Genomic DNA, 22,085 nt, shown 5'->3' with positions numbered 1-22,085 from the left:
AAATCGTAAAAAAGAAACATTCAAAGATTAGGTAACGGAATAAAAGTTTTCGATGGTTATAAATGAAAAATCACAATTTAACGGTTATTTTAGCTTCGATTTTGATGATTTTTTGCAGCTACACTCTTCGATCTTATAAGAATGCAATGAATGAATTCAATTTTCAATTTGAAATATTTACACTAGTGGATAAATCTTATTTTATACTTAATGGAAGTATAACATTAACTCTAAGTGTTTGTTAAATCTATCAATTTGATAGGATATGCGTTCTACAAAACTAGTTTCAATGATCCAATAGTCAAATATGTTTGTATATACTCCAAGATAGCATGTGTAAAAAATCGCAAAAACAAAAAAAAAAAAAAAAAACATTCAGAGATTATTTTGGCGGCCATCCAAAATTTTGCTTTGTTCGTATAGGTTATATCTGACAGGGCCATGAGTGAAAAAAAAAAAATTTTAAACATGTGTTTATTTATTTATTTATTTTTAATCATTATAACATTTTAAAATAATAAAATCAGATATGCTGGAGTACACCGGATGTTCATGTGTGTTTATGTGCAGACAATGTGCCTTGTGACGCATTGAAAAAAATTGTTTGAATTTCTTTGTATCTTGTTGCTTGCCTGTGAGGGAGCATAATCTTTATTACAAAATGATAGAGCTTCATATTGTAGTTTGTTGTTATTATTCTCTCATAAAATTTATGGCTCGTGGGACTTGAGTTCATTAGACTTTAGGGTCATGAGTGAAATTTTTTTTTTTAAAGTATGTGTTTATTTATTTTTAATCAATATAACATTTTAAAATAATAAAATTTTCATTTTTGTCGGTTATAACTGCCATAATACTAAAATAATAACCGCCAGAAAGTAAAATAATAAAATAATAAATTTATGTCGTTTATAACCGCCACCATTAACTTAAAAATTGCCATAATCTGTCAAAAATATTTAAAAAAAAAATTCAAAAATACTGTCAGTTATAACCGGCAAGATTTTTTTGATATCCGCCACTAAATATCCACCAGGAATTTATGTCGGATATAACCGACATGATTTTTCTAATATCAGCCACCTAAAGCTAATATTGTAGTAGTGACTATCAATTTATTATTCCTATAATTATATTACCTTAGTGAATAATGATATCCTTTATTATGCTATTCATTTAAATATCGATGGCTACTCAAATGACTTACTATTTCATTTACTACAATACATAAAATAATAAAATTTAATAACTGCGATTACTCACAACCATACTATCAATAATAAACCATGATAGTTGAGGATGTCAAAGTTCTAACGTCGAAGGTCACTAAAGTTAACTTTAACCATGTTTGTCGCCAAGCCAATGATGTTACCTGCCCCGTAACTCGCTACGCTCTTCGTGTTGGCAATTCTTGATATTGAATCGAGGAACTCCATGATTTATGCACAACTATGTTGTTTGAAGATTGCAATAGTTACAACCTTTGTGTCTTTGAGTTTGTTTGGTATTTCTGTCGGCTGCTGGCCTGCTACCAATGTACTTTTCTTTAGTTAATGAAAGAAAATTTTTATTTGAACTCATATAATCTCTTTCTACACTTAATTTAAACTTTAAATATGAATTGTCTTTTTTACCCTATTGCATAATTACAATTAAATACAAGATGAAATTAACAATAAAAAAAATTATCAATAAACCATGTGGGATTACAAGTTTTATTTTTTTTTCTTTCTACTTTCTGCATTTTTTGAGTAGGAGAACAAGAGTTGTGGTGTATAATGCTGGATTTTTACTTATTTGGTTCTTTAAAGTGTTGTGCTTTGCAATTGTGTTGTTTTATAGGCGTAATACATAGACCTTAAAACCTTTTGGGATCGAACTAATAATGCCATTAACACAATAATTCGGCTCGATGAAACTACTCAAACAACACCATTCTTGCCCACACTTACCCCAACAAAATGGGCTTGCCGAAAGGAAATTGCAACATAACGCCACTCTTATCCATTTCCTACTCCACACTACTAGCTTACCTCATAATTTGTGGGTTGAAGCGACTCTTACTGCCACTCATACTCATCGTATACAACATAACATATCAAGCTGTCTAACGAGAGAATAGTTTTAGCTCTTAATATGTCTCAGACATCATTTCCATAACATGAATCTATAATGTATTGGTTAGAAACATTAATTATACATTTTATTTTTCATACATATGACTTTAAAGTAAGGAGAATCAAATACGAAAACTCAATGTGGAGCCCCATTAGAGGCAATGAAGCCACTTGACCGTAACAACTTGTTTTTTTTTTTTTTTTGTTTTATTATTAAAAACACTTAGAAGTCAGATTAATAAGTATCGTGGAAGAAGTTGTGAGCTTATAATTTAAAACTATAGTTAAGCAGAAGTATTAATATTTATTTTCAATTTTTAATAAGAATGACTCTTTAAGACCTACTTTAATTCTTGAAGTTAAACTCAAAATTTAGGTTCTAAATTTATCTCAACTTGCTCCAACCATTGGGGCAAATATGAGTTAACCAAAAACTCATTTCTGTGGCACATTTAGGCCATGATTCTTCCTGGGTTAGTGGACTGGCCCACTATATATGTGTATTTTTGTTTAGTTTTATATTTATAAATTTGTTGAATCAAAAGGCTAAGATCTAATATGATCAAATCCAATGGTAAAAAAAAAAGGAAAAAAAAATTTAACTATCTGAATTTAAATCTAATGGTGAAAATAAATAAAAAAAATTTCTTTCAAGTGTTTCATAATTTTTATAGTGTTCTACGAGTTTCATGGTTATCTACACTAAGGGTGTGTTTGTTTGGGTTCATTAAGTCTCATTGGAGACTAGTTAGTGGTGTTGTCCCATGTTTGTTAGGTACAAGGATTAAGTTTAGTGGGAGTAAACCTGACTCTCTTAGTTGTTAAAAGTTCTTAGCTAGGCCTCCCAAATATCACTGGACTGTTAAGAACCTCGCACTGGTTCGTCTGAGTCGTTTGCATTGGCAACCTGCGTTGTTTGTTTAGTTTGCGTTATCATCTGCTAAATTATCATCTTCCTCATTTTATTTCTTCTAAACTTGAATTTGGGTTGGTCTAATTTTTTATTTATTTGTCTTAATTTTTATATGTAATTGCAAGGATTAAGGTCCACGAGCTCAGCAAGGTGGGCAGCTCTCTCTAATGTTATTGATTGATGAATTGATTTGTGCAATTTTGTTCAATTTTGTTCGTTTGCGTTTGTGATTTGGGCGGCTCTTAGAGAAGTCTGCAGGAACAAGAAGCTCATTCTCCTTGATCTACGTCCTAAGAAAACCAGGTACGTCAAGAGGCATTTCACCAAGCACCAGATATGGTTAATCTGCATCTTAGTAAAACCTGATTTAGGTTTTTGTTGATATTTTGTGCATAGTTATTTTCTTAGGTAATTTTCAATTTAGAATTTGATTGTGAGTTAGTTTATGATGTTGTATGGAATTACTTTGTTGTGATTGTTCAAATACGGTCGATATTTCACTGATTTTCATTATATTGTTTCTTAGTCTGACACTGCATCAAATGTTTCACTAAGTCAGACCAGCTTAGTCTAGTCTAAGCCAATCTAGCTTAGTCTCTGAAGCAAGTTCAATCCGAGATAATCCGATGCAACAAAGGCACCCTAAGGAGAGGGGCTGGGCTTTAGCATCACAATTGACTAACAACTATTTTTTAGTACATACATATGCGGGTGTCAATAACAATTTTCAATTCAAATATTGATTAATTAGAAAGATAATTCAAATAAGTTGGTCTCTCTAGCATTACTCAAAAATAATTAGTTCTAATTATAATACTTGTGTGGCAAAGTCGTCATTGAAAGATAAATGACTTCTTGCATTGACTCTTTTAGCCGTATATCCATATAATATGGTCTCCCCAATATTATCAATTTATTATTACTATAATTCTATTACCCTAGTGAATAATGATATCTTTATGATGCTATTCACTTTAAATGTAGAAGACTACTCTAATGACTCACTATTTTATTTATCGCAATACTTAAAATAATAAACTTTGACCATGTTTGTTGTCAAGCCAATGGTGTTACTTGGCCACGAACTCGCTATGTTTGTTATGTTGGCAATTCTTGATATTGAATTGGGGAACCTCGTGATTTCATTTTGGCAATTCTTGATATTGAATCGAGGAACCCCATGATTTCATGCACAAATATGTTGTTTGAAGATTGCAATAGTTACAACCTTTGTGTCTTTGAGTTTGTTTGGTATTTATATCGGCTACTGATGTACTTTGATTTGGTTAATGAAAAGAAAATTTTATTTGAACCCATATAACATTTTTACACCCAATGTAAACTTTAAATGTGAATTGTATTGCATAAATACCAACAAATACAAGATGAAATAAACCATAAAAGTAAAATTTAACAATAAACCCATTGGGATTAAAAGTTTTATTTTTTCTTTCCACTTTATGCATTTTCTGAGTAGAAGAACAGAGTTGTGGTGTATAATGCTGGATTTTTACTTATTTGGTTCTTTAAAATGTTGCACGTTGCTGTTTATGTTGTTTTATAGGTAGAATACATAGACCTTAAAACCCTTTGGGATCAAACCAATGATGCCATCAACACAATAATTCGGCGTGATGAGACTATTAAAACTGGAGAGTTCCTTCAACCTTGAATTTGAAGGTGCTACAACAATTTTGGATTGCATAATTTCTTGATATTGGTTAGTGTTTATTTGGGAATATGCAGATGTAGTTTCACTTAAAAAAAAATGTTAACTTCAATTATGTATGAATATTTGCATTTACCTTTTGATTTTTCGTAAAACAACCTAGCTACTCTCAATTGGGGGATGCATAGTGAGAAAAGCTACAAAGAGTCAACGAAATAGTAATCTAAGGTGTTATATGATGCCTATTATATTCGACGCCCCTATCGTTTCTCCTAGTGTAGTATAGGATGCTAGTCAAAAGGATCACATATCCAATTCCCAGTATGGGCCACATTGCTCAAGTTATGTGAACCCCAATATTATGGAAGATCCATAAACAAGTTAAAACTTCACCGAATTATTCAACTGATCCACATAAGTCGAACTCCAAAAAGCTTCACTCCCATAAACAAATAGAAACTTCACTAAATTATTCAATTTTTGATTTATTTTCTAAATGGATGTAAAGATAAACTTACATTTTTTTTATGAAAAAGATAAATTTACATTTTGAATTAGATTTTTTTAGGGCATTTAGATAGTAAATTTGAGTTTGAAGAGATATTAGTATTTTAAGTAAAGATAATACAAGTGTATATTGTAAGTTTAGTGTAAAAAAGATTATATAGGTTAAAATAAATTTATTTTAATGAAATTCCATCATTCTTTTTTTCTAAAAATAAATAATAACTAAAAATAGATAAATGCTGTTTAATATAACACTAATGAAAACATCAATTAAATAAAAGTTTAGGAGACAAATCAACTGTTGAGTCCAAAAATTCATTGAGGAAATAGACAAAATATTCCAATTTGAGGGAATAATGAGTAAGGGACACATGTTCAATCAAAAGACTCGGGCTCTTAGAGAGATTTTCAGTATGTTATGAATATGGCTCGATACACAAAATGTAATAATACAATTGGTTGAAAACTTAAATTTTTTATCAATCAGTTGTATTATTATACTTAATATACCAAACTGTGTTTCCGATAGAAATTTCTTCGACTCTTAATATTTGATAGAAGAGTAGAAAAATCTGTCGTTTTAAGTAGGGCTGGAAAAAAATCTCAAAAATTCCAAACCAAACCGAAAAAATTTCAAACCAAAATTTCCAAAAATTTCGATACTCAGTATCAAACCGAAAAAAAAAAAAAAAAATATTTAATTTATATATATATAGAGTTTTAATAGCCGTCGGATTCTGTTTAGATTTAATCACAACCGTTGCATATAAATCAAAGTTATCAAACCCAGGGTCCGGCTCTGTCCCTCTCTCTCTCTCGCGGTCTCTCGACGTTCACCTCACCTCAGATTCAAACCTCACCGACGTTCACCTCACCTCAGATTCAAACCTCACCTCAGTATTTTTCTGAACGGAACCATACAACTTTCCTCGCCGATTTGTCTCTCCTCCCACATTCGTCGCCTGAATCCCAAATCTACCCACACCAGTCCTCATTCCTCTCAGTCCTCACTCCTCACCTGAATCGCGCCTTCACCCACTGTCCATACCACCCGAATTCGGCTCCTGAATCGAGCTCTCGGTCTCAGTCCGCACTCCTCACTGCAAAAGGTAAGAAATTCCGGCAATAAACTCAACCAAAGTTCATACAAATTGTTTGATTCCAAATTCGATTAGGGATCTTGAATTTGGGTTTCTGAATTAGGAATTTCGGAAATTAGGGTTTCTGAATTATGGCTTTTGGAATTAGGGATTTTGAATCGACGGAGAGGTTACAGAGGGAATGAGAGGTTAAAGTGGGGAGGGAGCCTGATTTAAATGTTTTCTAAAATACCTTCTGCAATCAGAGCTTTTTTAGTTTTGTTTCTTTGTTCCTTGTAAAACATTTTCCTTTTTTTATCGTGTTTAGTTGTGAGCTTTGATGGTTTCTCTTTATAGAAATCAATTATCTTGATTGTCTACTTGAATTCATTTATATGGATTTTAGTGAGGTACCCCATTCGTTCTTTCAACCGATTATGGTTATGATTATATTCTTATAGGCTATGCGAATGCATCTCCAATATGAATTGTGTATGATTTATCCTTCCTGGTGTGAAATCATGATTTCTTTTACTATTTAGAACAAGAAAAGAAACCTTGATTGGAACAGTTCGTTATGTTTACAAGGTAAAAGAAATTTTGCTCATAACGTAATGCTGCTGGAATGATCATCAAAGCATGACATTATCTGTGCTTTTAAACTGTTTACACATGCATAGATCCTCACTCATGGTAACACTTGCACACATGTAAACTATAAGTTCATATCCCGCTTCTTTGACTCAGATTATGTCAGTCGTACAAGAAATTCTGAAGGAACCCAGTAAACTCTGGTTTTAGATTTGTTAATTTATTTTTGTTGCATGCATTTGTAGTAGAATAGGCAGATTGGCAGTGTAGAATAGGCAGCAGATTGTTAATTTATTTTGAAGATCACTTCCCTGCACAGCCAAGATATGATATGCAGTGCACAGCCAAGATATGCAGTGCAGATTTGCTATTCTGCACACTGCACAGGCACAGCCAAGTTATAGCCCAGCCAAATTTTGATCACTGCACTGCCAAGATATGCAGTGCAGATTTGCTATTCTGCACGCTGCACAGCCACAGCCAAGTTATTATAGCCGAAAAGCCGAAAAGCCGAAAAGCCGAAAAATATTTCGGGGTTCCCATTGTCCCGAAAATACCGAAACTATTTTGGGATTCCCAAAAATTGGGATTCCTGAAAATTTGGTTTGGGATCGGTCTTGAAATTGGGAATCCTGGAAATTTCGGTTTGGGAATCGAGACTAAGGTTTCGGTTCGGTATCCCATACTGAACCACCCCTAGTTTTAAGCACACAAAAATGGGACTAGAAAACAACATATTAATCAGGGTCGTATTCATTGATAACATGAAAACACAGAAATAAAAACACAGGAAAAATGGAAAAAAAATACTAATTGCTTTAAACTAGTCCCACCTGAGACGGGTGAAGCCATGCATTCAGATCTTGCTCACAGACTCTAATCCCACTTTGATCCAGTCCCTAACATTCTTATATCGCTTGCCAATTACACGAAAACCGAACACAAAAGTCAGAGAATTGGCAATTCAATCCAGAGATATAGAAGAAGAACAAGAAGAATAAAGAGGAGGAAGAAGAAGATGTATATGGCATATGGATGGCCGCAGGTCATCCCACTCGAACAGGGTCAATGCCTTTCTTCCCAAAAGATCATATACTTCAAGGTCATCAATCGCTTGCTGCTTGTCGTCTCTCCCTCTCACCTTGAGCTTTGGAGCTCTTCCCAGGTATACTTCTATTTTATTTTTTTTATTTATGTGTATGTCTGTGTTTTCAGTAAATTGTTTTATGTAATTCGTGATGTGGGTTTGCCTGTGTTTGCTTTGTACTTTGATGAGTATTTGTGGGTTTTGGAAATTGATGTTGGTGTTAAGGAGATATAAATGTGCAGTGATCAAAAGGGCAGAGTGCATTTGTTTAATTGATATGGGTTTTTGGGGGTTTGGTGTATTTTGTAATTTCTTGATGTGGGTGTTGTGAATTTGGCGGGTACATGCATGCACTTATGCAACTATATATGAATGATGTTAGTGCGTGGGTATATATTTGAGCTTTTGTTTGATGTGGGTTTTGTTAGTAAGGTGTTTGACATTTTATTTTGTGTATTTGGGCTGGTGGGATTCAGCATAAAGTTAGACTGGGGAAGTACATCAGGGATTCAGATTCCGTGCAGAGGGAAGGTGAGAATTTGCAAGCTGTTTGGAGCCCTGATGCCAAATTGATCGCCGTTCTTGTAAGTATTTCATTGATTTTGCATGTAATCTTAGTTTTGTAGGTATTTTATACCAAATTCACGTTCTTTCTTATGTAAGTGTGTATGCAAATGCATGAACAAGTTATACAATGTATCTATTTGTGCGTGCAAGGGTAGCTCCTTCATGGTCATCACTAATTGTGCAGTGACCGGGATTTGTTGAGTAACTTGAGTTTGCATGTCCACACTTAACCATATAAGAGGAAATGAATGCAAAATAGTTTAACCGATCAATGTCAATTTGGTGGACATCAAATTTTATCTAAAGTCAATAGATTTCAGTAGAAGTTTGAGTATATTTTGAACCGTTGATCCCATTTCCGAAATATGTTTTGTCATAAGTGCACTTCACTTTTGTCCTGTTATTTGTTGTTTAAATGAATCTTTTAAGGTGAAGAATTATTGATTATGATCTGAAAAGATAATTGTCGTGAGAAGAGGCATGAAGAGTGATTTGTGAGAGAAATGTGATTTTCTGTGCTATTTTTTCTTTGTCCACATTGAACTTTAAAACTACACGTAGTTGTTTCAACTTATTGTATATGTTTGTTTTTGTTTTTGTTGGCAGACATCGTCTTTCTTTCTTCACCTTTTCAAGGTCCAGTTTACTGAGAAAAAAATACAACTAGGAGGGAAGCAACCCTCTGGTTTGTTTCTTGCTTCTATATCTCTTCTTCTCAGTGAGCAGGTGCCATTTGCAGAAAATGACTTGGCAGTGTAAGTATTCTCCTTAATATGTTTAGAAAACTGGAGTTTTAATATGGAAGTGTCGTTGCCTTTGGATAACATATAAAATTTTGAGTCCATATAGTTTATTCACCAAATTTTAAAGGATTTAGGTGTTGATCAAATGAAATGAGTCGGATATTTCATAGACATTTTAACTAACTGCATGAAAATACCCTCTGGCAGGTTCTAGATGCTTGAATACAGTTAACACCTTTCACTCTGTACTCCCCAAACAAAAGTATGAATAATAAACAAGATTTTGTGCTAATGGGCACATGTTCAAACATGCTGAACTTGTATTGTAAATAAATTTATTTTTCAGTTCATGAGTTTCATATTCGTTCTGACTTTATTTCTCAGAGTTACATTTAATTTTGCATTTATTTTTGGGTATGTAATGTTCGTAGGACAGCACATGAATCCATTTGTTTATTTCTTTTTCAAATTAAGCAATCTTGCAAGATATTTTTACTGTTGGAACTATAACTGTTTTTCTTCTAATGTGGCTTTTTTTTTTCAGGAGCAATATTGTAAGCGATAGCAAACATATACTAGTTGGACTTTCTAATGGAGGACTGTATAGTATCTCCTGGAAAGGAGAGGTAAAAGAAAATATTGATATGCATTAGCTGTTCTTACTGTAGTCTATCTAATGTCTTTCTGTAGGGAGCTGATATATTATCCTCTTTTTGACCAAGGTGTTGAGTGAGATTTTCCTTTCATGTACAGTTCTATGGGACTTTCGATCTTGATCCATTTCCACGTGATGGCAGTGAAGTTATCCCGTCACCACATTCTTTAGATAATGGTGTTGCTTCTAAAGGGGTTCCAGGAACGATTTGCATCTCCCGGAAGTCTGCTATTATCCAGCTAGAGCTTTGCTTTCCATTGAGGTTGCTGTTTGTGTTGTATTCTGATGGACAATTAGTGTCATGTTCTATAAGTAAGAAAGGTTTAAAACATGTTGAATCTATTAAAGCTGAGAAAAGGTTGGGGGTTGGTGATGCTGTATGTGCTTCAGTAGCTTCAGAGCAACAAATCCTTGCTGTTGGTACCAAAAGAGGGCTTGTGGAGTTATATGACCTTGCAGAATCTGCATCACTGATTCGATCCGTCTCTCTTTATGACTGGGGGTAAGTGTGGGATCTGAGTAAACTGTATTTTGGTAGATTTGAGTTTCAACTTATCAGGGCCAGATAATTTCAAATTTTCAATTATTTTGGCTGTGGTTATTTACCAAACAGTTCAAAACTTGAATTATGTTGTAAATTTCAGATCTAAAAATGTATGATATATGACCCGACATTCTTATTTTCAGATACTCAATGGAAGACACTGGACCTGTCAGTTGCATTGCGTGGACACCTGATAATTCTGCTTTTGCAGTTGGGTGGAAGTTAAGAGGACTTACAGTTTGGTCTGTCTCTGGTTGTCGTTTGATGTCAACAATCCGTCAAATAGGTTTAAGTTCAGTATCTTCTCCAATGGTTAAGCCAATCCACGAATGTAAATATGAACCTTTGATGACTGGCACCTCACTGATGCAGTGGGATGAATATGGATATAGGCTTTATGCTATTGAAGAACGATCTTTGGAGAGGGTTCTTGCATTTTCCTTTGGAAAATGTTGTCTTAACAGAGGAGTCTCAGGAATGACATATGTTCGTCAAGTGATATATGGTGATGATCGATTGCTTGTTGTGCAGTCTGAAGATACTGATGAACTTAAAATGCTACATCTTAACCTTCCAGTTATGTCTTTACATCACATGCTTGATATGTTATTCTCATCTGGGGTTTTGTAAGTTGGATTGAATTTTATGTCTTTAAAGTTGTTTCTGATGAGTGTTTAATTTTCTTTTTCTTCTCTTTTAAATTTTGGTTCAGGTTTCTTATATCTCCCAAAATTGGCCAGTTCAACATGTAGCTGCTAGCAAGGATGGAATGTACTTGGCAGTTGCTGGTCTCCATGGGTTGATCATATATGATATACGATGGAAGAAGTGGCGAGTGTTTGGAGACATTACTCAGGAACAAAAGATTCAGTGCAAAGGTTTGTTATGGATGGGGAAGATTGTTGTTGTCTGCAACTACATTGATTCCTCTAACACGTGAGATTCCTACCCATATTAGTATATTATACCCTCCGATAGTTTTTGTCTTCAGCAGTGTCATAGTTTGATTTGGTGGTTAAATGTGTAGGCACCTACACTATTATGCCATTCATACTTTTAGTCCAGTTTATGTCTAGAATTTCAAGTCTGCATTCTATCCTTTCTGTTAGTACAGTTGAAATTTTTAGTTGTTTTATTATGTACTGTTGGATATTTATAATGGTCTGATGTAAAATTGCAGTTACGAATTGCTTTTCTATCCAAGATATCATCTTGATCAGAGCTCGCTACTTTGTCGAAAACCATTGCTGGCTAAACCAATGGTGATGGATGTCTATCAAGAGTATATACTTGTCACATATCGCCCATTTGATGTACACATATTCCATGTCAAGTTATTTGGTGAATTGTCACCTTTCACTACACCAAATTTACAGGTAATGGAATGTTTGCTAGCTTTTTTATAATGATTCTAATTTTATAGAAGATGGTACTATTTACAGATAGTTGAGCACTTGTGATTTCATTTGCACACTAAATGAGAATAATTTAGTGAAAATTATTCTTCATACGTCTTAAGTGATAAAATGACAAACAGCTTTCTACAGTACGAGAACTCTCAATTATGAGTGCAAAGAGCCATCCTGCAGCAATGCGTTTTGTACCTGATCAGCTTCCAAGAGAGGGCATTTCAAACAATCACAATTCTAATTCAGATCCTTTATCAAAGGAGCCTGCGAGGTATGTGCTCTCCAGAATGTAGTCTGTAGAGATCTATCAGCAGACACATGCCTCTGAATGAATGCATGTTTTTCTAGGTGTTTGATACAGAGAGTTAATGGGGAGCTTTCACTTCTTGATTTGGATGATGGACGTGAGAGGGAGCTTACTGATTCTATTGAATTATTTTGGGTTACATGTGGTCAATCAGAGGAGAAAACAAATCTTATTGAGGAAGTTTCATGGTTAGATTATGGCCACCGAGGAATGCAGGTAATGGACTGTTGAGGTTTCATAGTACGACTTTGATATGATACTGTGTAGAGCTTTACCATTTTGTGCTCTAAGCACAGTAGTTTGTACTATGATATTTATTCTGGTTGGAAGTGTATTTTTACAGGTTTGGTATCCATCTCTTGGGGTTGACCCTTTTAAGCAGGAGGATTTCTTACAGGTATGTATGCATTCAAGAAACAATGTGTTTCTCATTGAGCAGATGGTGTAAATTATTATGTTTCATTAAAGTTGTATGCTTATATTCTTTTTCTGGGAGGTTCTATATATTGTGTCTTTACACGCCGTTTCAATGTCTGTTTGTTTGGCCTTACTTTGAAGACTTCTATATTTGATAACTTATCTTCCTTTAAAGCTTAGTGGAACTTGATATATTTTGGCCTGTCTTTTTACTCTGATTGGTTAAATGACTCAGCATAGTTTTGTAGTTGGATCCGGAACTTGAATTTGATCGTGAGGTATACCCTCTGGGACTTCTTCCAAATGCTGGTGTTGTTGTTGGTGTTTCCCAGAGAATGTCATTTTCTGCCAGCACAGAATTTCCATGTTTTGAGCCAACTCCTCAAGCTCAAACTATACTGCATTGCCTTCTAAGGCACCTTATTCAGGTACTAATTGTTTTTTATTTCTTTGATTTCGAGTGGAAGGTGCTTATCATTTTGGATCTCATCTTACAGAGGTTACCTTGAGTTCTGGACTCACAGGCTACTAGCCTTTGCCACGATTTTCTTGTGTAGTAAAAGGTGGCTTGAATCTGATTTGTTTTATTGTGTAATATATGCATCTGCAAATCATAATCTGCAAATAGGTTGTAATGGGTGTGTGATGTATGCTTGCTTTGCAATACTGATCATGTGTTAACAAAATAGGCAATTGGGTAGACTTTATGAAATCTACATGATCCGTACATGGTCAGTGCCTAGAGACTTGTAGTTATATCAAGTTTAAAGGCCATAGGAGAATTGGAGTTGTATGTTTGTTACATGATCAGTACCAATGAAATATTCTTTTGACAAGCTTGAGTGTGATGTATATAGTCCTGTGCTTGGTTTTGAAATGTTCTTCCTGGTTGTTTTGTTTCTATCTGCTAGAGGGACAAAAGCGAGGAAGCTTTAAGGTTGGCCCAGTTATCAGCAGAAAAGCCTCATTTTTCTCATTGTCTGGAGTGGCTTCTCTTTACTGTGTTTGATGCCGATATATCCGGGTATGTCTAAAGAGGGAAATAAATTAGTATCTGTTATGTTTTGGATGTGAAAATATCCAGGAATGCCTAATTAGGGAAAACAAAATCATAGCTGCATTGATCATCAGTTCTGCTTTCAGATTAACTAATTAAGGAGAATCATTATTATAATAGCTTTCTTGGAACCATAAATACTGGGAGTTACCTTTTACTTGGTTTCCCAAGAGAACCATCTCATTGTGGGTATAACTTCTGCTTAACTGAAAGATCTGTGATGGGCTGTCGGGTCCCATAGTGTGACACAACCCACTCAACTCTAGTTTAGGTGGTGGCCAGGAAAAAAGCAGGTTACGTGTTATGTTTATCATTAATGATTAAATGGCCAATATAGGTGCTTTCCTCCTTTTGAACCAGTTATATTTTGAAGGGAATTTAGTAGCACGTGAGCCCATTGAACTTGGTAAACTGAGATGATTGATAATTGAGAAATGAATTGTTCTAGGTGTTTTAGTGAATTCGGGTACTTGGGTGTTCCCCCTGGTGTCCTGTACTAATCTAATATCATAATCAAGATAAACTCTGCATTCCTTTTGCAATTCGTTAATCATTTCTTCGCTCATGCTCACATTCTGAAGTTCAAATTCCACTCTAAATTGTCATTAGTCAATTCTACTTTTATATGTTATTATTCTGTCTATATGTTAATCACTGTGTATGCCTATTTCCAGGCAAAATGTAAACAAGAACCAGAACTCTGTCCCTAGATTTGCAAAGAGTCCAACTCTCTTAGAGAAGACCTGTGATTTGCTCAGAAATTTTCCAGAATATTTTGATGTGGTCGTCAGTGTTGCAAGAAAAACTGATGGTCGACATTGGGCGGATTTGTTCTCTGCTGCTGGGAGATCAACAGAGTACTTTTTCTTTTCTTCTCATGTTTTGTTCTTTTCTTTTCTTTTGCCTTTTGATTTGAAATAACATTGCTTTTCATTTGCTGTGTATAAAACAAATATACCTAGAACTTCTGTAACAAGGATACTGATGCAATACAGAAGTCTTGCATCATTGTCATGCATGAAAGTGAAATTTGAGTAATAAATAGACAGAAGAAAAAAATGATCTCATTAGTCAACTTCATAGTTGAAATGTCCTTTATCTGATGTCTATTTTAGAGACCATGGATGCTGTTTTTAATTTTTTCCTTTAGAAAAGGAAAACTTCCACAAATTACAGAACCCTGGAAAATGAATTTGATTTAAGGATCTTTGAACTTTCTTTGGATAGGTTTATACCATCATAATTACCAACTGCTGACCTACTGCCTGACAAACATTCAGTGGTTGCTACGTCATATGATCCACTTGATATATAATTGGCTAACTAACCTGTAATTAAAGTTTTACATTTTAATATTTTATTTAGTGTGCTGCTGTCAGATTTTAAATTAACAATGTTATCTGCTTTCAATTTTCAGGTTGTTTGAGGAATGCTTCCAACGTAGATGGTACCGGACTGCTGCCTGCTATATACTTGTAAGATATTGAATAGATTATTATTCTGCTTCAGTTTCTTGTCTTTTCCTTTCACTTTTGACATAAGTTTTTTCCTTGGAAAGATTAGTTAGAACTTTCCTCAGTATAATTACGAGTCTTGCACAGTTTTTGTTGTGAGTGAAAATGCGGTTTAAATGAAACAACCAGTGCTTTATCAGTTCTGCATTTGCCTCTCTGTTCCAGAGTAGAAAATCTTGAAACTTACATGTTACACTGTTATTACATATGAAGAATAGGTCTTTATGAAGTATACATCTTGAAATCCTGTCTACTTGTGTTGTGGTTACAAAGGCTGTGCCTATACTTCCTGCAACACTTGCTAAATGTGAAAAACCAATCTGTATGGGAGAAAATGTAGTAAAAGATGGCTAACCTGTGATGCTTATGTGTAATAATCCAATTGTTTGAATTGCCCAGGTCATTGCGAAGCTTGAAGGTCCTGCAGTCAGTCAATATTGTGCTTTGCGTTTACTACAGGTAGATGTCTGGTAGTAGCTAGTTGTTTTACAAGGATTTCTCTTGCTGTTGAGTTCGTATCTCCATGTGTTTCTTTTATGTTCTTTTCTTTTCAATGATAGATGTTCCTTACAAGGGTTGTCAAACATATGCAGGCAACACTCGATGAATCGTTATATGAACTCGCTGGGGAGCTGGTATCTGTCTGGACAAGTTCCTGTACTTTTAGTTCAGGTGATGATAGCTGTAAAGGGGATAATACTAACTTTGTTTGACTCTTAGGTGAGGTTCTTGCTGAGATCGGGAAGGGAATATGAACAGCCATCAACAGATTCAGATGGACTATCTCCCAAAATTTTGGGCTATTTCGGTTTCCGTACTAATTTCAGAAAGCAGTCCTTGGATAAGGGGTTGGTGCACACTTATGTACTGTTTTGCATCTCTCAGACCTAGCTTTTAATGGAGACTAACCAGGCTTCCTTTTGAGCAGCACCTCATTTAAGGAGCAGAATGCACATGTTGCTTCCGTGAAGAGTATCTTAGAAAGCCATGCTAACTTTCTGATGTCAGGCAAAGAGCTCTCAAAGCTAGTTGCATTTGTGAAAGGCACTCAGTTTGATTTAGTGGTAAGATAAGCTTGCAGTTACCATTACTTATTAGGATGATCTTGCTTTTATAATCAAGTGATTCTAAGTTGTTCTATCAATTTATGCCAGGAATATCTTCAAAGAGAGAGAAATGGAAGTGCTCGGCTGGAGAATTTTGCTTCAGGGCTGGAATTAATAGGACAAAAGGCATCAGCATCTGAAAATCCCTTTATTCTAGTGTTCTGTTTTTTCTTTCATTTTTGTTAAGAATTTAAGCCACATTGTCACATGTTACGGAAGTTGTGTTTTGCCTCACTGACTGAACACGGTTATCTTTTTCCAGCTCCAAATGGGTACACTTCAAAGCCGGTTTGATGCAGAATTCCTTTTGGCACATATGTGCTCTGTCAAGTTCAAAGAGTGGATTGTTGTCCTGGCCACCCTTTTAAGGCGATCTGAGGTATAATTCGTTTCATTGCTCACAAGTCTATGCCATATGATGAGCATGCCAGCATCATTGTAATTTGTTTTGCTCGTTTTATTCACTCTGATTTCTGAATGATAGGAAGGAACCAAAATAGCTAGTTCTAAACTTGTTAGGTTCAACTTGGCCAAGAGCTTAGCTTGCGTAAATCTGGGAAAGTTTGACGTCATACTTTTGTCCCGATGCTTGAGTTCCTTTAGTATGAATCATGAATGAAATTCATCATAATAGCTTTCTCATAGCATTTATATACTTGTGCAATTTTAAAGCGTTTAAAGTCGTTGCCCAGTCGATAGGCACTAAGAGCCCAGAAGTGTATGATTTAAAGGGTGTAATCCTTGTGTTAGAGTTTGAAGTCTATAATTCCATTGGCATTTAGGAAACACTTTTATGGACAAGATGGAGTATAGCCTTTAGCTCATGGCCAGTGATAAGTGGTGCTGACGTCAGGATCATCTTTTATTTCGGTCATGTTTTCACCTAACTTTAAGCCAACAGATTCTGGACTGTTCTGGTGAGAAGAGCTGCATAATCTTACAATTAACTGCTATGGTGCACGTATACAGATACGGGTGGGGGTATCTGGTAGATACGTATGCTGATACTGTGAATTTCTTAAAAACAAGGATATGATACGGCAAGGATACGACAATTGAATAATATATTTTCTAAAATATATTTCATTATATACATTAAATAAAAAAAAGTGAAACATTTATGTTTATCTTTTAACATTAACAAAATAGAACACTGCTTAGTCTTTTTGATTCTTGAGATTGGTCCTCGCCACTTGGATTTATTATCCTTGCCCTATGGGGCTACATCCATCTGTAAATGTCCTGGTGAGTCTACCAAACCAACAAGAACGGAATTTAAAAACTACAAGCCCCCAAATTCTTAGATCAATATCTTAGGAGTATCTTGACGGTATCCTAGGAGTATCTTGCTCATATCCTCGGAGTATCCAAGAAGCATCAGATAGTCAGCAACACAAAAAAGTCAACGATACTCCATTTACGTATCGGAAGTTATCATGGGGGTGTAAGTATCCGATACTAACCCTTGTCCAAATTTGAAGCATCGGTGCAACATAGGTTAACTGCCAAATTTACACATTTCCACATTTGAGCGAGGCATAGTTTTGTTGAAATTTCTGTAGAAGAGGCTAGATGCATTCAAGATGACCTTTTGACTGCGAGTAATGCAACTTTTGTAAGATGGAACTTTGTCTGACCAGGTATTTATTTTGTGAAATTTGCACAGGTTCTATTCGATCTCTTCCAGCACGACATGCGGTTGTGGAAAGCATATAGCATCACCCTGCAGGTATTTATTGCTTTAAGCAGTGTCCACATTCGACCAAAAAACCAGCATCCATATTCCTTGCCTTTGTGTGTCTCTAGATTAATGTTGTCCTCTATTGATATATGCTTTTCAGTCACATCCTGCATTTACTGAATACCATGATCTGCTGGGAGATTTGGATGAGAGACTTTCGTCCACTGAAACTTTTGAAGAGAAATGAGGTTATAGTTGGACCTGTAAATCCTGTATCCTGCTTGGCAACAAATTGGTGCTCGTTCAGTCGTTTTTTCCATGAACATTTCTGTTTGCGAAGTAATGAATGTCCGTCGGATCATGTAAAGATCAACAAGCAACTGACTCACACTGCTGAAAAAGGGAACCGAGGCAACATCGAAGGTCTACTCAGATAATTTTTTTTTATTTATTACAATAAACAAATTACTGGGAATTTTATATTCTTGTATAGAGCCGGGAACTTATTCTCAGCCTTATGATGTCTTTTTGTTTTCTTCACTTGTCACATTTTGTATAATTACTTTTTGGGTAGTATTATAAAGGCTGTTTGTACGAGCCACATGAGCAGATTTTTTTTTTGCATTTTTAAGCAGATGTGTTCCTTCTCAATATTTTGCACTGTTTCGAATAAGTGATGCAAAATATTTAGTAGTTGAAAATATTGAAGGGAATGTTGGCCTTTTTCTCCTTTATACAAAGCGACATTGGGAAGGAAGGAATCGAACACAGGAAAACTTGGGAAGGTGAACGCAAGACCACTGGTGTAGATGTGAATGACCTTCCCCCGTTATCGTTTGAGCTACGAGTTTGTTGCATAAAAGTCGATTGAAGTCATTCAGGAACGCGACATTGGAGATGGGGAATCAAACACAGGATTTCTAGTGTGGAGGTAAATACAGAATTCGTAAATTAAGATACCAGTAATCACTTGAGCTATAAGCTTCCTGGGTAAAAAGAATTCTCAAATTGTAGCAGCCAAGAAATTTAGTGGAAGAAAAGGTTGGAATTTTTTTATTTTTTTCCAAAAAAAACAATGAAGTCTTTTATATTAACTATTGAGCCTAAATATTGTTCAACCATCTTTCCTTGGCTCTTGATTCTCGAAAGTTTCGCCGATTTAAACTATATTCTGGGGCATTATCTGTGAAACTAGATGTCTCGCAGGTATTTTAAACAAGTATAACATTTTGTTGTTTGATACAAGCGATAGTGGGGGAGAAGAAATCTAACATAAAATCTCAAGTGGAAGGATAAATTCTTTTAACCACTTGCGCTATAAAGCCCTTGCAGATTTAAGATATCCTCAATTTGCAGTTAATTTAATCATGGTTGAGTTTTATGGGTCAAATGCTGTCTATGTTGTGTAAGTTGTGACTTTCTGTTCTTTAACATTCAAAATATATACTTCAAGCAAGGAAGAAAGAGACCAATTACAAAACCAAAACATTTTTTTTTATTGCTATACTGCCACTTTACACATTCATGATCACAGTAGTGAAATCTCAGAAAATTAAAAGAACATGTGAAACAACCCCACCCCACCATACAAAGTTCACCTATACTTTTAATGTATGCATAGATGATTTGAGTCGATCACCAGCAACTTTGGAAGGGTCGAATGCATTGACATAATCCCTAAAGCTTCCATGAACTTCCTTAGATACCTTGGACAAAGCGCCGGAAATCATATTCCTTATACAATCCCGTTCTGTTTTTTCATCTGTTGTGACAGTTTAAGAGGTTCAAAACAGAAAAATAAATTGCATACTAATTAAACTTTGAGATACCAAATAAAAAACCTCTAGTAAAGAGCAGACAAGGTAGTGTTAAAATATGAGCTTCGTTTTCTTAGTCACCACGCGACCAAGGATTCAAAGGTAGAACATTGACTTAGATATAAACAAAATGGCACGTAAATTATGAACAAAATAGCATGAAAAATAAAATATTGCTGCCGATGGAGATGTTTGTAAATGTTGATATGAATGTATGAACGATGTTGCATGTAAAAAAAAATGAGAGAGAGGGCCGAATCAATCACCATAGAGGACATCGGCAAGCGATGGATGCGGTCCAACTGGTAAACGGACATCTAGCCACCAAGGATGATCCACCCCAGGCAATATTCGCGGCAGCTGCGTTTCCCTCCAATTCCGAAAATTAGGGTTTTAACTTTTCACATATGCACATAGGGACAGGTGCGTCAAAGCCTGGCGCGAGGTAGAAGGCTTCAGGTTCATGCAGATCTACGTCCAAGCCCGGAATTGAGTAAGTGCGTAACCCTGACGCCATGGCTGGAATGCAGATCGAGAACGCCAACGTCTCTCCAAGACTCCCAATTCACTCAGCATCTATCACGGCACCAATACCCCGACGTCGCCCCTAAACTTGTTCACCATATCTGACTTCTCATATCCTACTAATTATGTGTAACTGATCGGTAGCGGCTTTTAGCATAAGTGTGTCGAACGCATATCGTAGCTCTCTTCTTTTTCTTGTCTACCAACAAAAAAAAAAACTTATATTATTCTACTTAAATATTTAATTAATTTACACAACCAACAAAATTTAGTACGTATTACCTTTCTCAAAACCTTCGCTTTGAACTCTTTTTGATGAAGGTCCACCAGAGTCTGCCATCGCATATGAAAAAACAAACAAAAATTGAAATAATAATTCGCTGAAAGAAATTCTGGCTTCTTTGTGTTTTCAGAAACGAATTGTGAAGAATAAGGAGAGCAGAAGTGCATATTTATAGAAAGGTTAGGGACTTGGCGCAATGAAACCTTTGTTGTGCAAACATCTACACTAAATACGGTATTGATCCCTCTGATTCACATACATTGAATGCTCTGACTCAAAAAATGAATGGACTTTGCATGACGAAGCGTGTGTTGCACAAGGTTTCCGTGGGAAAAGCTTCATCGCGCAGTTTTTTCGCTCCAAAAAAAAAAAAAAAAAAAAAAATACCAGCAGTTTTCTTACTAACTTTGCGCGACGAGTATCATTTTTTTGTCGTGCAAGTAGTATTGTGCGACAAAGATGTGCGTCGCGCAAAGTAGCACCATTCTTGTGCGTTGAAGCTTTTGTTTCGTTGCGCAAAACGCACTTACGCGACGAATTTTGCTTTATCGCCCAAACAATATCTGTTGCGCAAATAATTTTTTCCTACTAGTACCAAAAGAGATGCTTAATTAATTTCTTTTTCATTTTTACTTCCCTTCATGGCTCCAATTCCAGTAAGGAGAGACACACATGGTCTCTCATCTCTTCCATGAGTACGTCAAGACCCGAGTGAGAATCTTAGATTCATTTGTTTGCCAAGACACCTTCAATGCGTCCTGGAGAGTTATATGACATGTTTAGGGTATAGACACCTTCAATATATTTTTAAAAGTATTGAAACTTCAACAATGCTCCGTAAAAATCTAAAAATCGGTGGAGGTAATACAAGTTATTGTAATTGTATAGGAAAATATCTAGAGAGTTTTGAAGTGATTAGGCGGGATAAAGATTTGATTAGTGAAATCTGACAATATTGTATTTGTATAGGAAAAAAAAAAATTACATGTATAATTCAACAAAGAATTTTTTTTTTAATTTTTAATTTTTTGGTAAAAGTTCAACAAAGTGTTTGTTTGTCATTAGTATGTTGACAAATTCCACCATAAAATACGAAAAGGGAAATTAATACTTTTGATACGTAGACGTAATACAATTTATAACAAAATGGACTAATGTCTTCAATGAAATAACACTTCCACAACACTTATGGCTTGTTTAAGAAGTGCTTTTAAATATAAAATTGTTTTTACAGAAAATATTTTTGGATTCTAAAAGTTCTTCAAGTACTTAAAGTGTTTTTTTTCATGATTAACTCGCTTTTCTATTAAGAATTGGTATTAAAAACATTTTCTCCAATAGTGATTTCCGTCATTTAAAACTCTTGTGATCATTCAATTAGCAAAAGTGAGATGCTAATTTTAATTAAGTTTGAATATTATTGATTGTTGAATTCTGTATGAATATATTGTTTAAAAATGATTTTTTAAATAAGGAGAGTCTTTTTATTAAATTTTG

The 22,085-nt window shown here is 35.0% G+C and overlaps 1 protein-coding gene and 1 long non-coding RNA gene across 4 annotated transcripts; one reads left to right on the top strand and one right to left on the bottom strand.

The window, feature by feature from the left end:
• Positions 1–6,003: 6,003 nt before the first annotated feature.
• LOC137741740 (uncharacterized) lies at positions 6,004–18,564 on the top strand. Of its 3 annotated transcripts, none has more exons than XM_068481460.2 (24): positions 6,004–6,315; positions 7,825–8,041; positions 8,440–8,547; positions 9,137–9,285; positions 9,818–9,899; positions 10,027–10,430; positions 10,616–11,048; positions 11,185–11,408; positions 11,653–11,848; positions 12,010–12,152; positions 12,230–12,404; positions 12,532–12,585; positions 12,854–13,033; positions 13,517–13,629; positions 14,337–14,519; positions 15,080–15,137; positions 15,576–15,635; positions 15,770–15,811; positions 15,897–16,024; positions 16,105–16,240; positions 16,331–16,408; positions 16,545–16,661; positions 17,949–18,011; positions 18,124–18,564. In XM_068481460.2, exons 2-24 carry the CDS (start codon positions 7,895–7,897, stop codon positions 18,208–18,210), a joined length of 3,360 nt encoding a protein of 1,119 aa, XP_068337561.2. In that variant the 5' UTR covers positions 6,004–6,315; positions 7,825–7,894; the 3' UTR covers positions 18,211–18,564. The 3 variants fall into 3 exon arrangements, with proteins under 3 accessions (XP_068337561.2, XP_088535206.1, XP_068337562.2); XM_088679080.1 differs by having other exon boundaries at positions 6,005–6,315; positions 7,704–8,041; XM_068481461.2 differs by having other exon boundaries at positions 6,030–6,315; positions 7,773–8,041.
• A 1,061-nt stretch (positions 18,565–19,625) lies between these two features.
• LOC148693203 (uncharacterized) lies at positions 19,626–20,494 on the bottom strand. Its single transcript, XR_015952970.1, has 2 exons — positions 20,047–20,494; positions 19,626–19,725 (listed from the first exon to the last, which is right to left on the bottom strand). It is a non-coding gene; the product is annotated as an uncharacterized LOC148693203 (long non-coding RNA).
• Positions 20,495–22,085: the final 1,591 nt, after the last annotated feature.

Source organism: Pyrus communis, chromosome 11, assembly GCF_041283825.1.
Source record: "Pyrus communis isolate YQ-2024b chromosome 11, ASM4128382v1, whole genome shotgun sequence".
Lineage (NCBI taxonomy): Eukaryota > Viridiplantae > Streptophyta > Magnoliopsida > Rosales > Rosaceae > Pyrus > Pyrus communis.
Note: the sequence above shows the minus strand (reverse complement) of the source record. Positions and strands in the feature narration are given on the sequence as shown.

What these genes read in the sequence shown, in the direction of transcription:
- LOC137741740 (XM_068481460.2), top strand. Translation starts at nt 7,895, where the DNA reads ATGTATATGGCATATGGATGGCCGCAGGTCATCCCACTCGAACAGGGT. An exon ending in CCAAATTGATCGCCGTTCTT is followed by an intron (nt 8,548 to 9,136) that starts GTAAGTATTTCA and finishes TTTTGTTGGCAG; the next exon opens with ACATCGTCTTTCTTTCTTCA. An exon ending in CATATAGCATCACCCTGCAG is followed by an intron (nt 18,012 to 18,123) that starts GTATTTATTGCT and finishes TATGCTTTTCAG; the next exon opens with TCACATCCTGCATTTACTGA.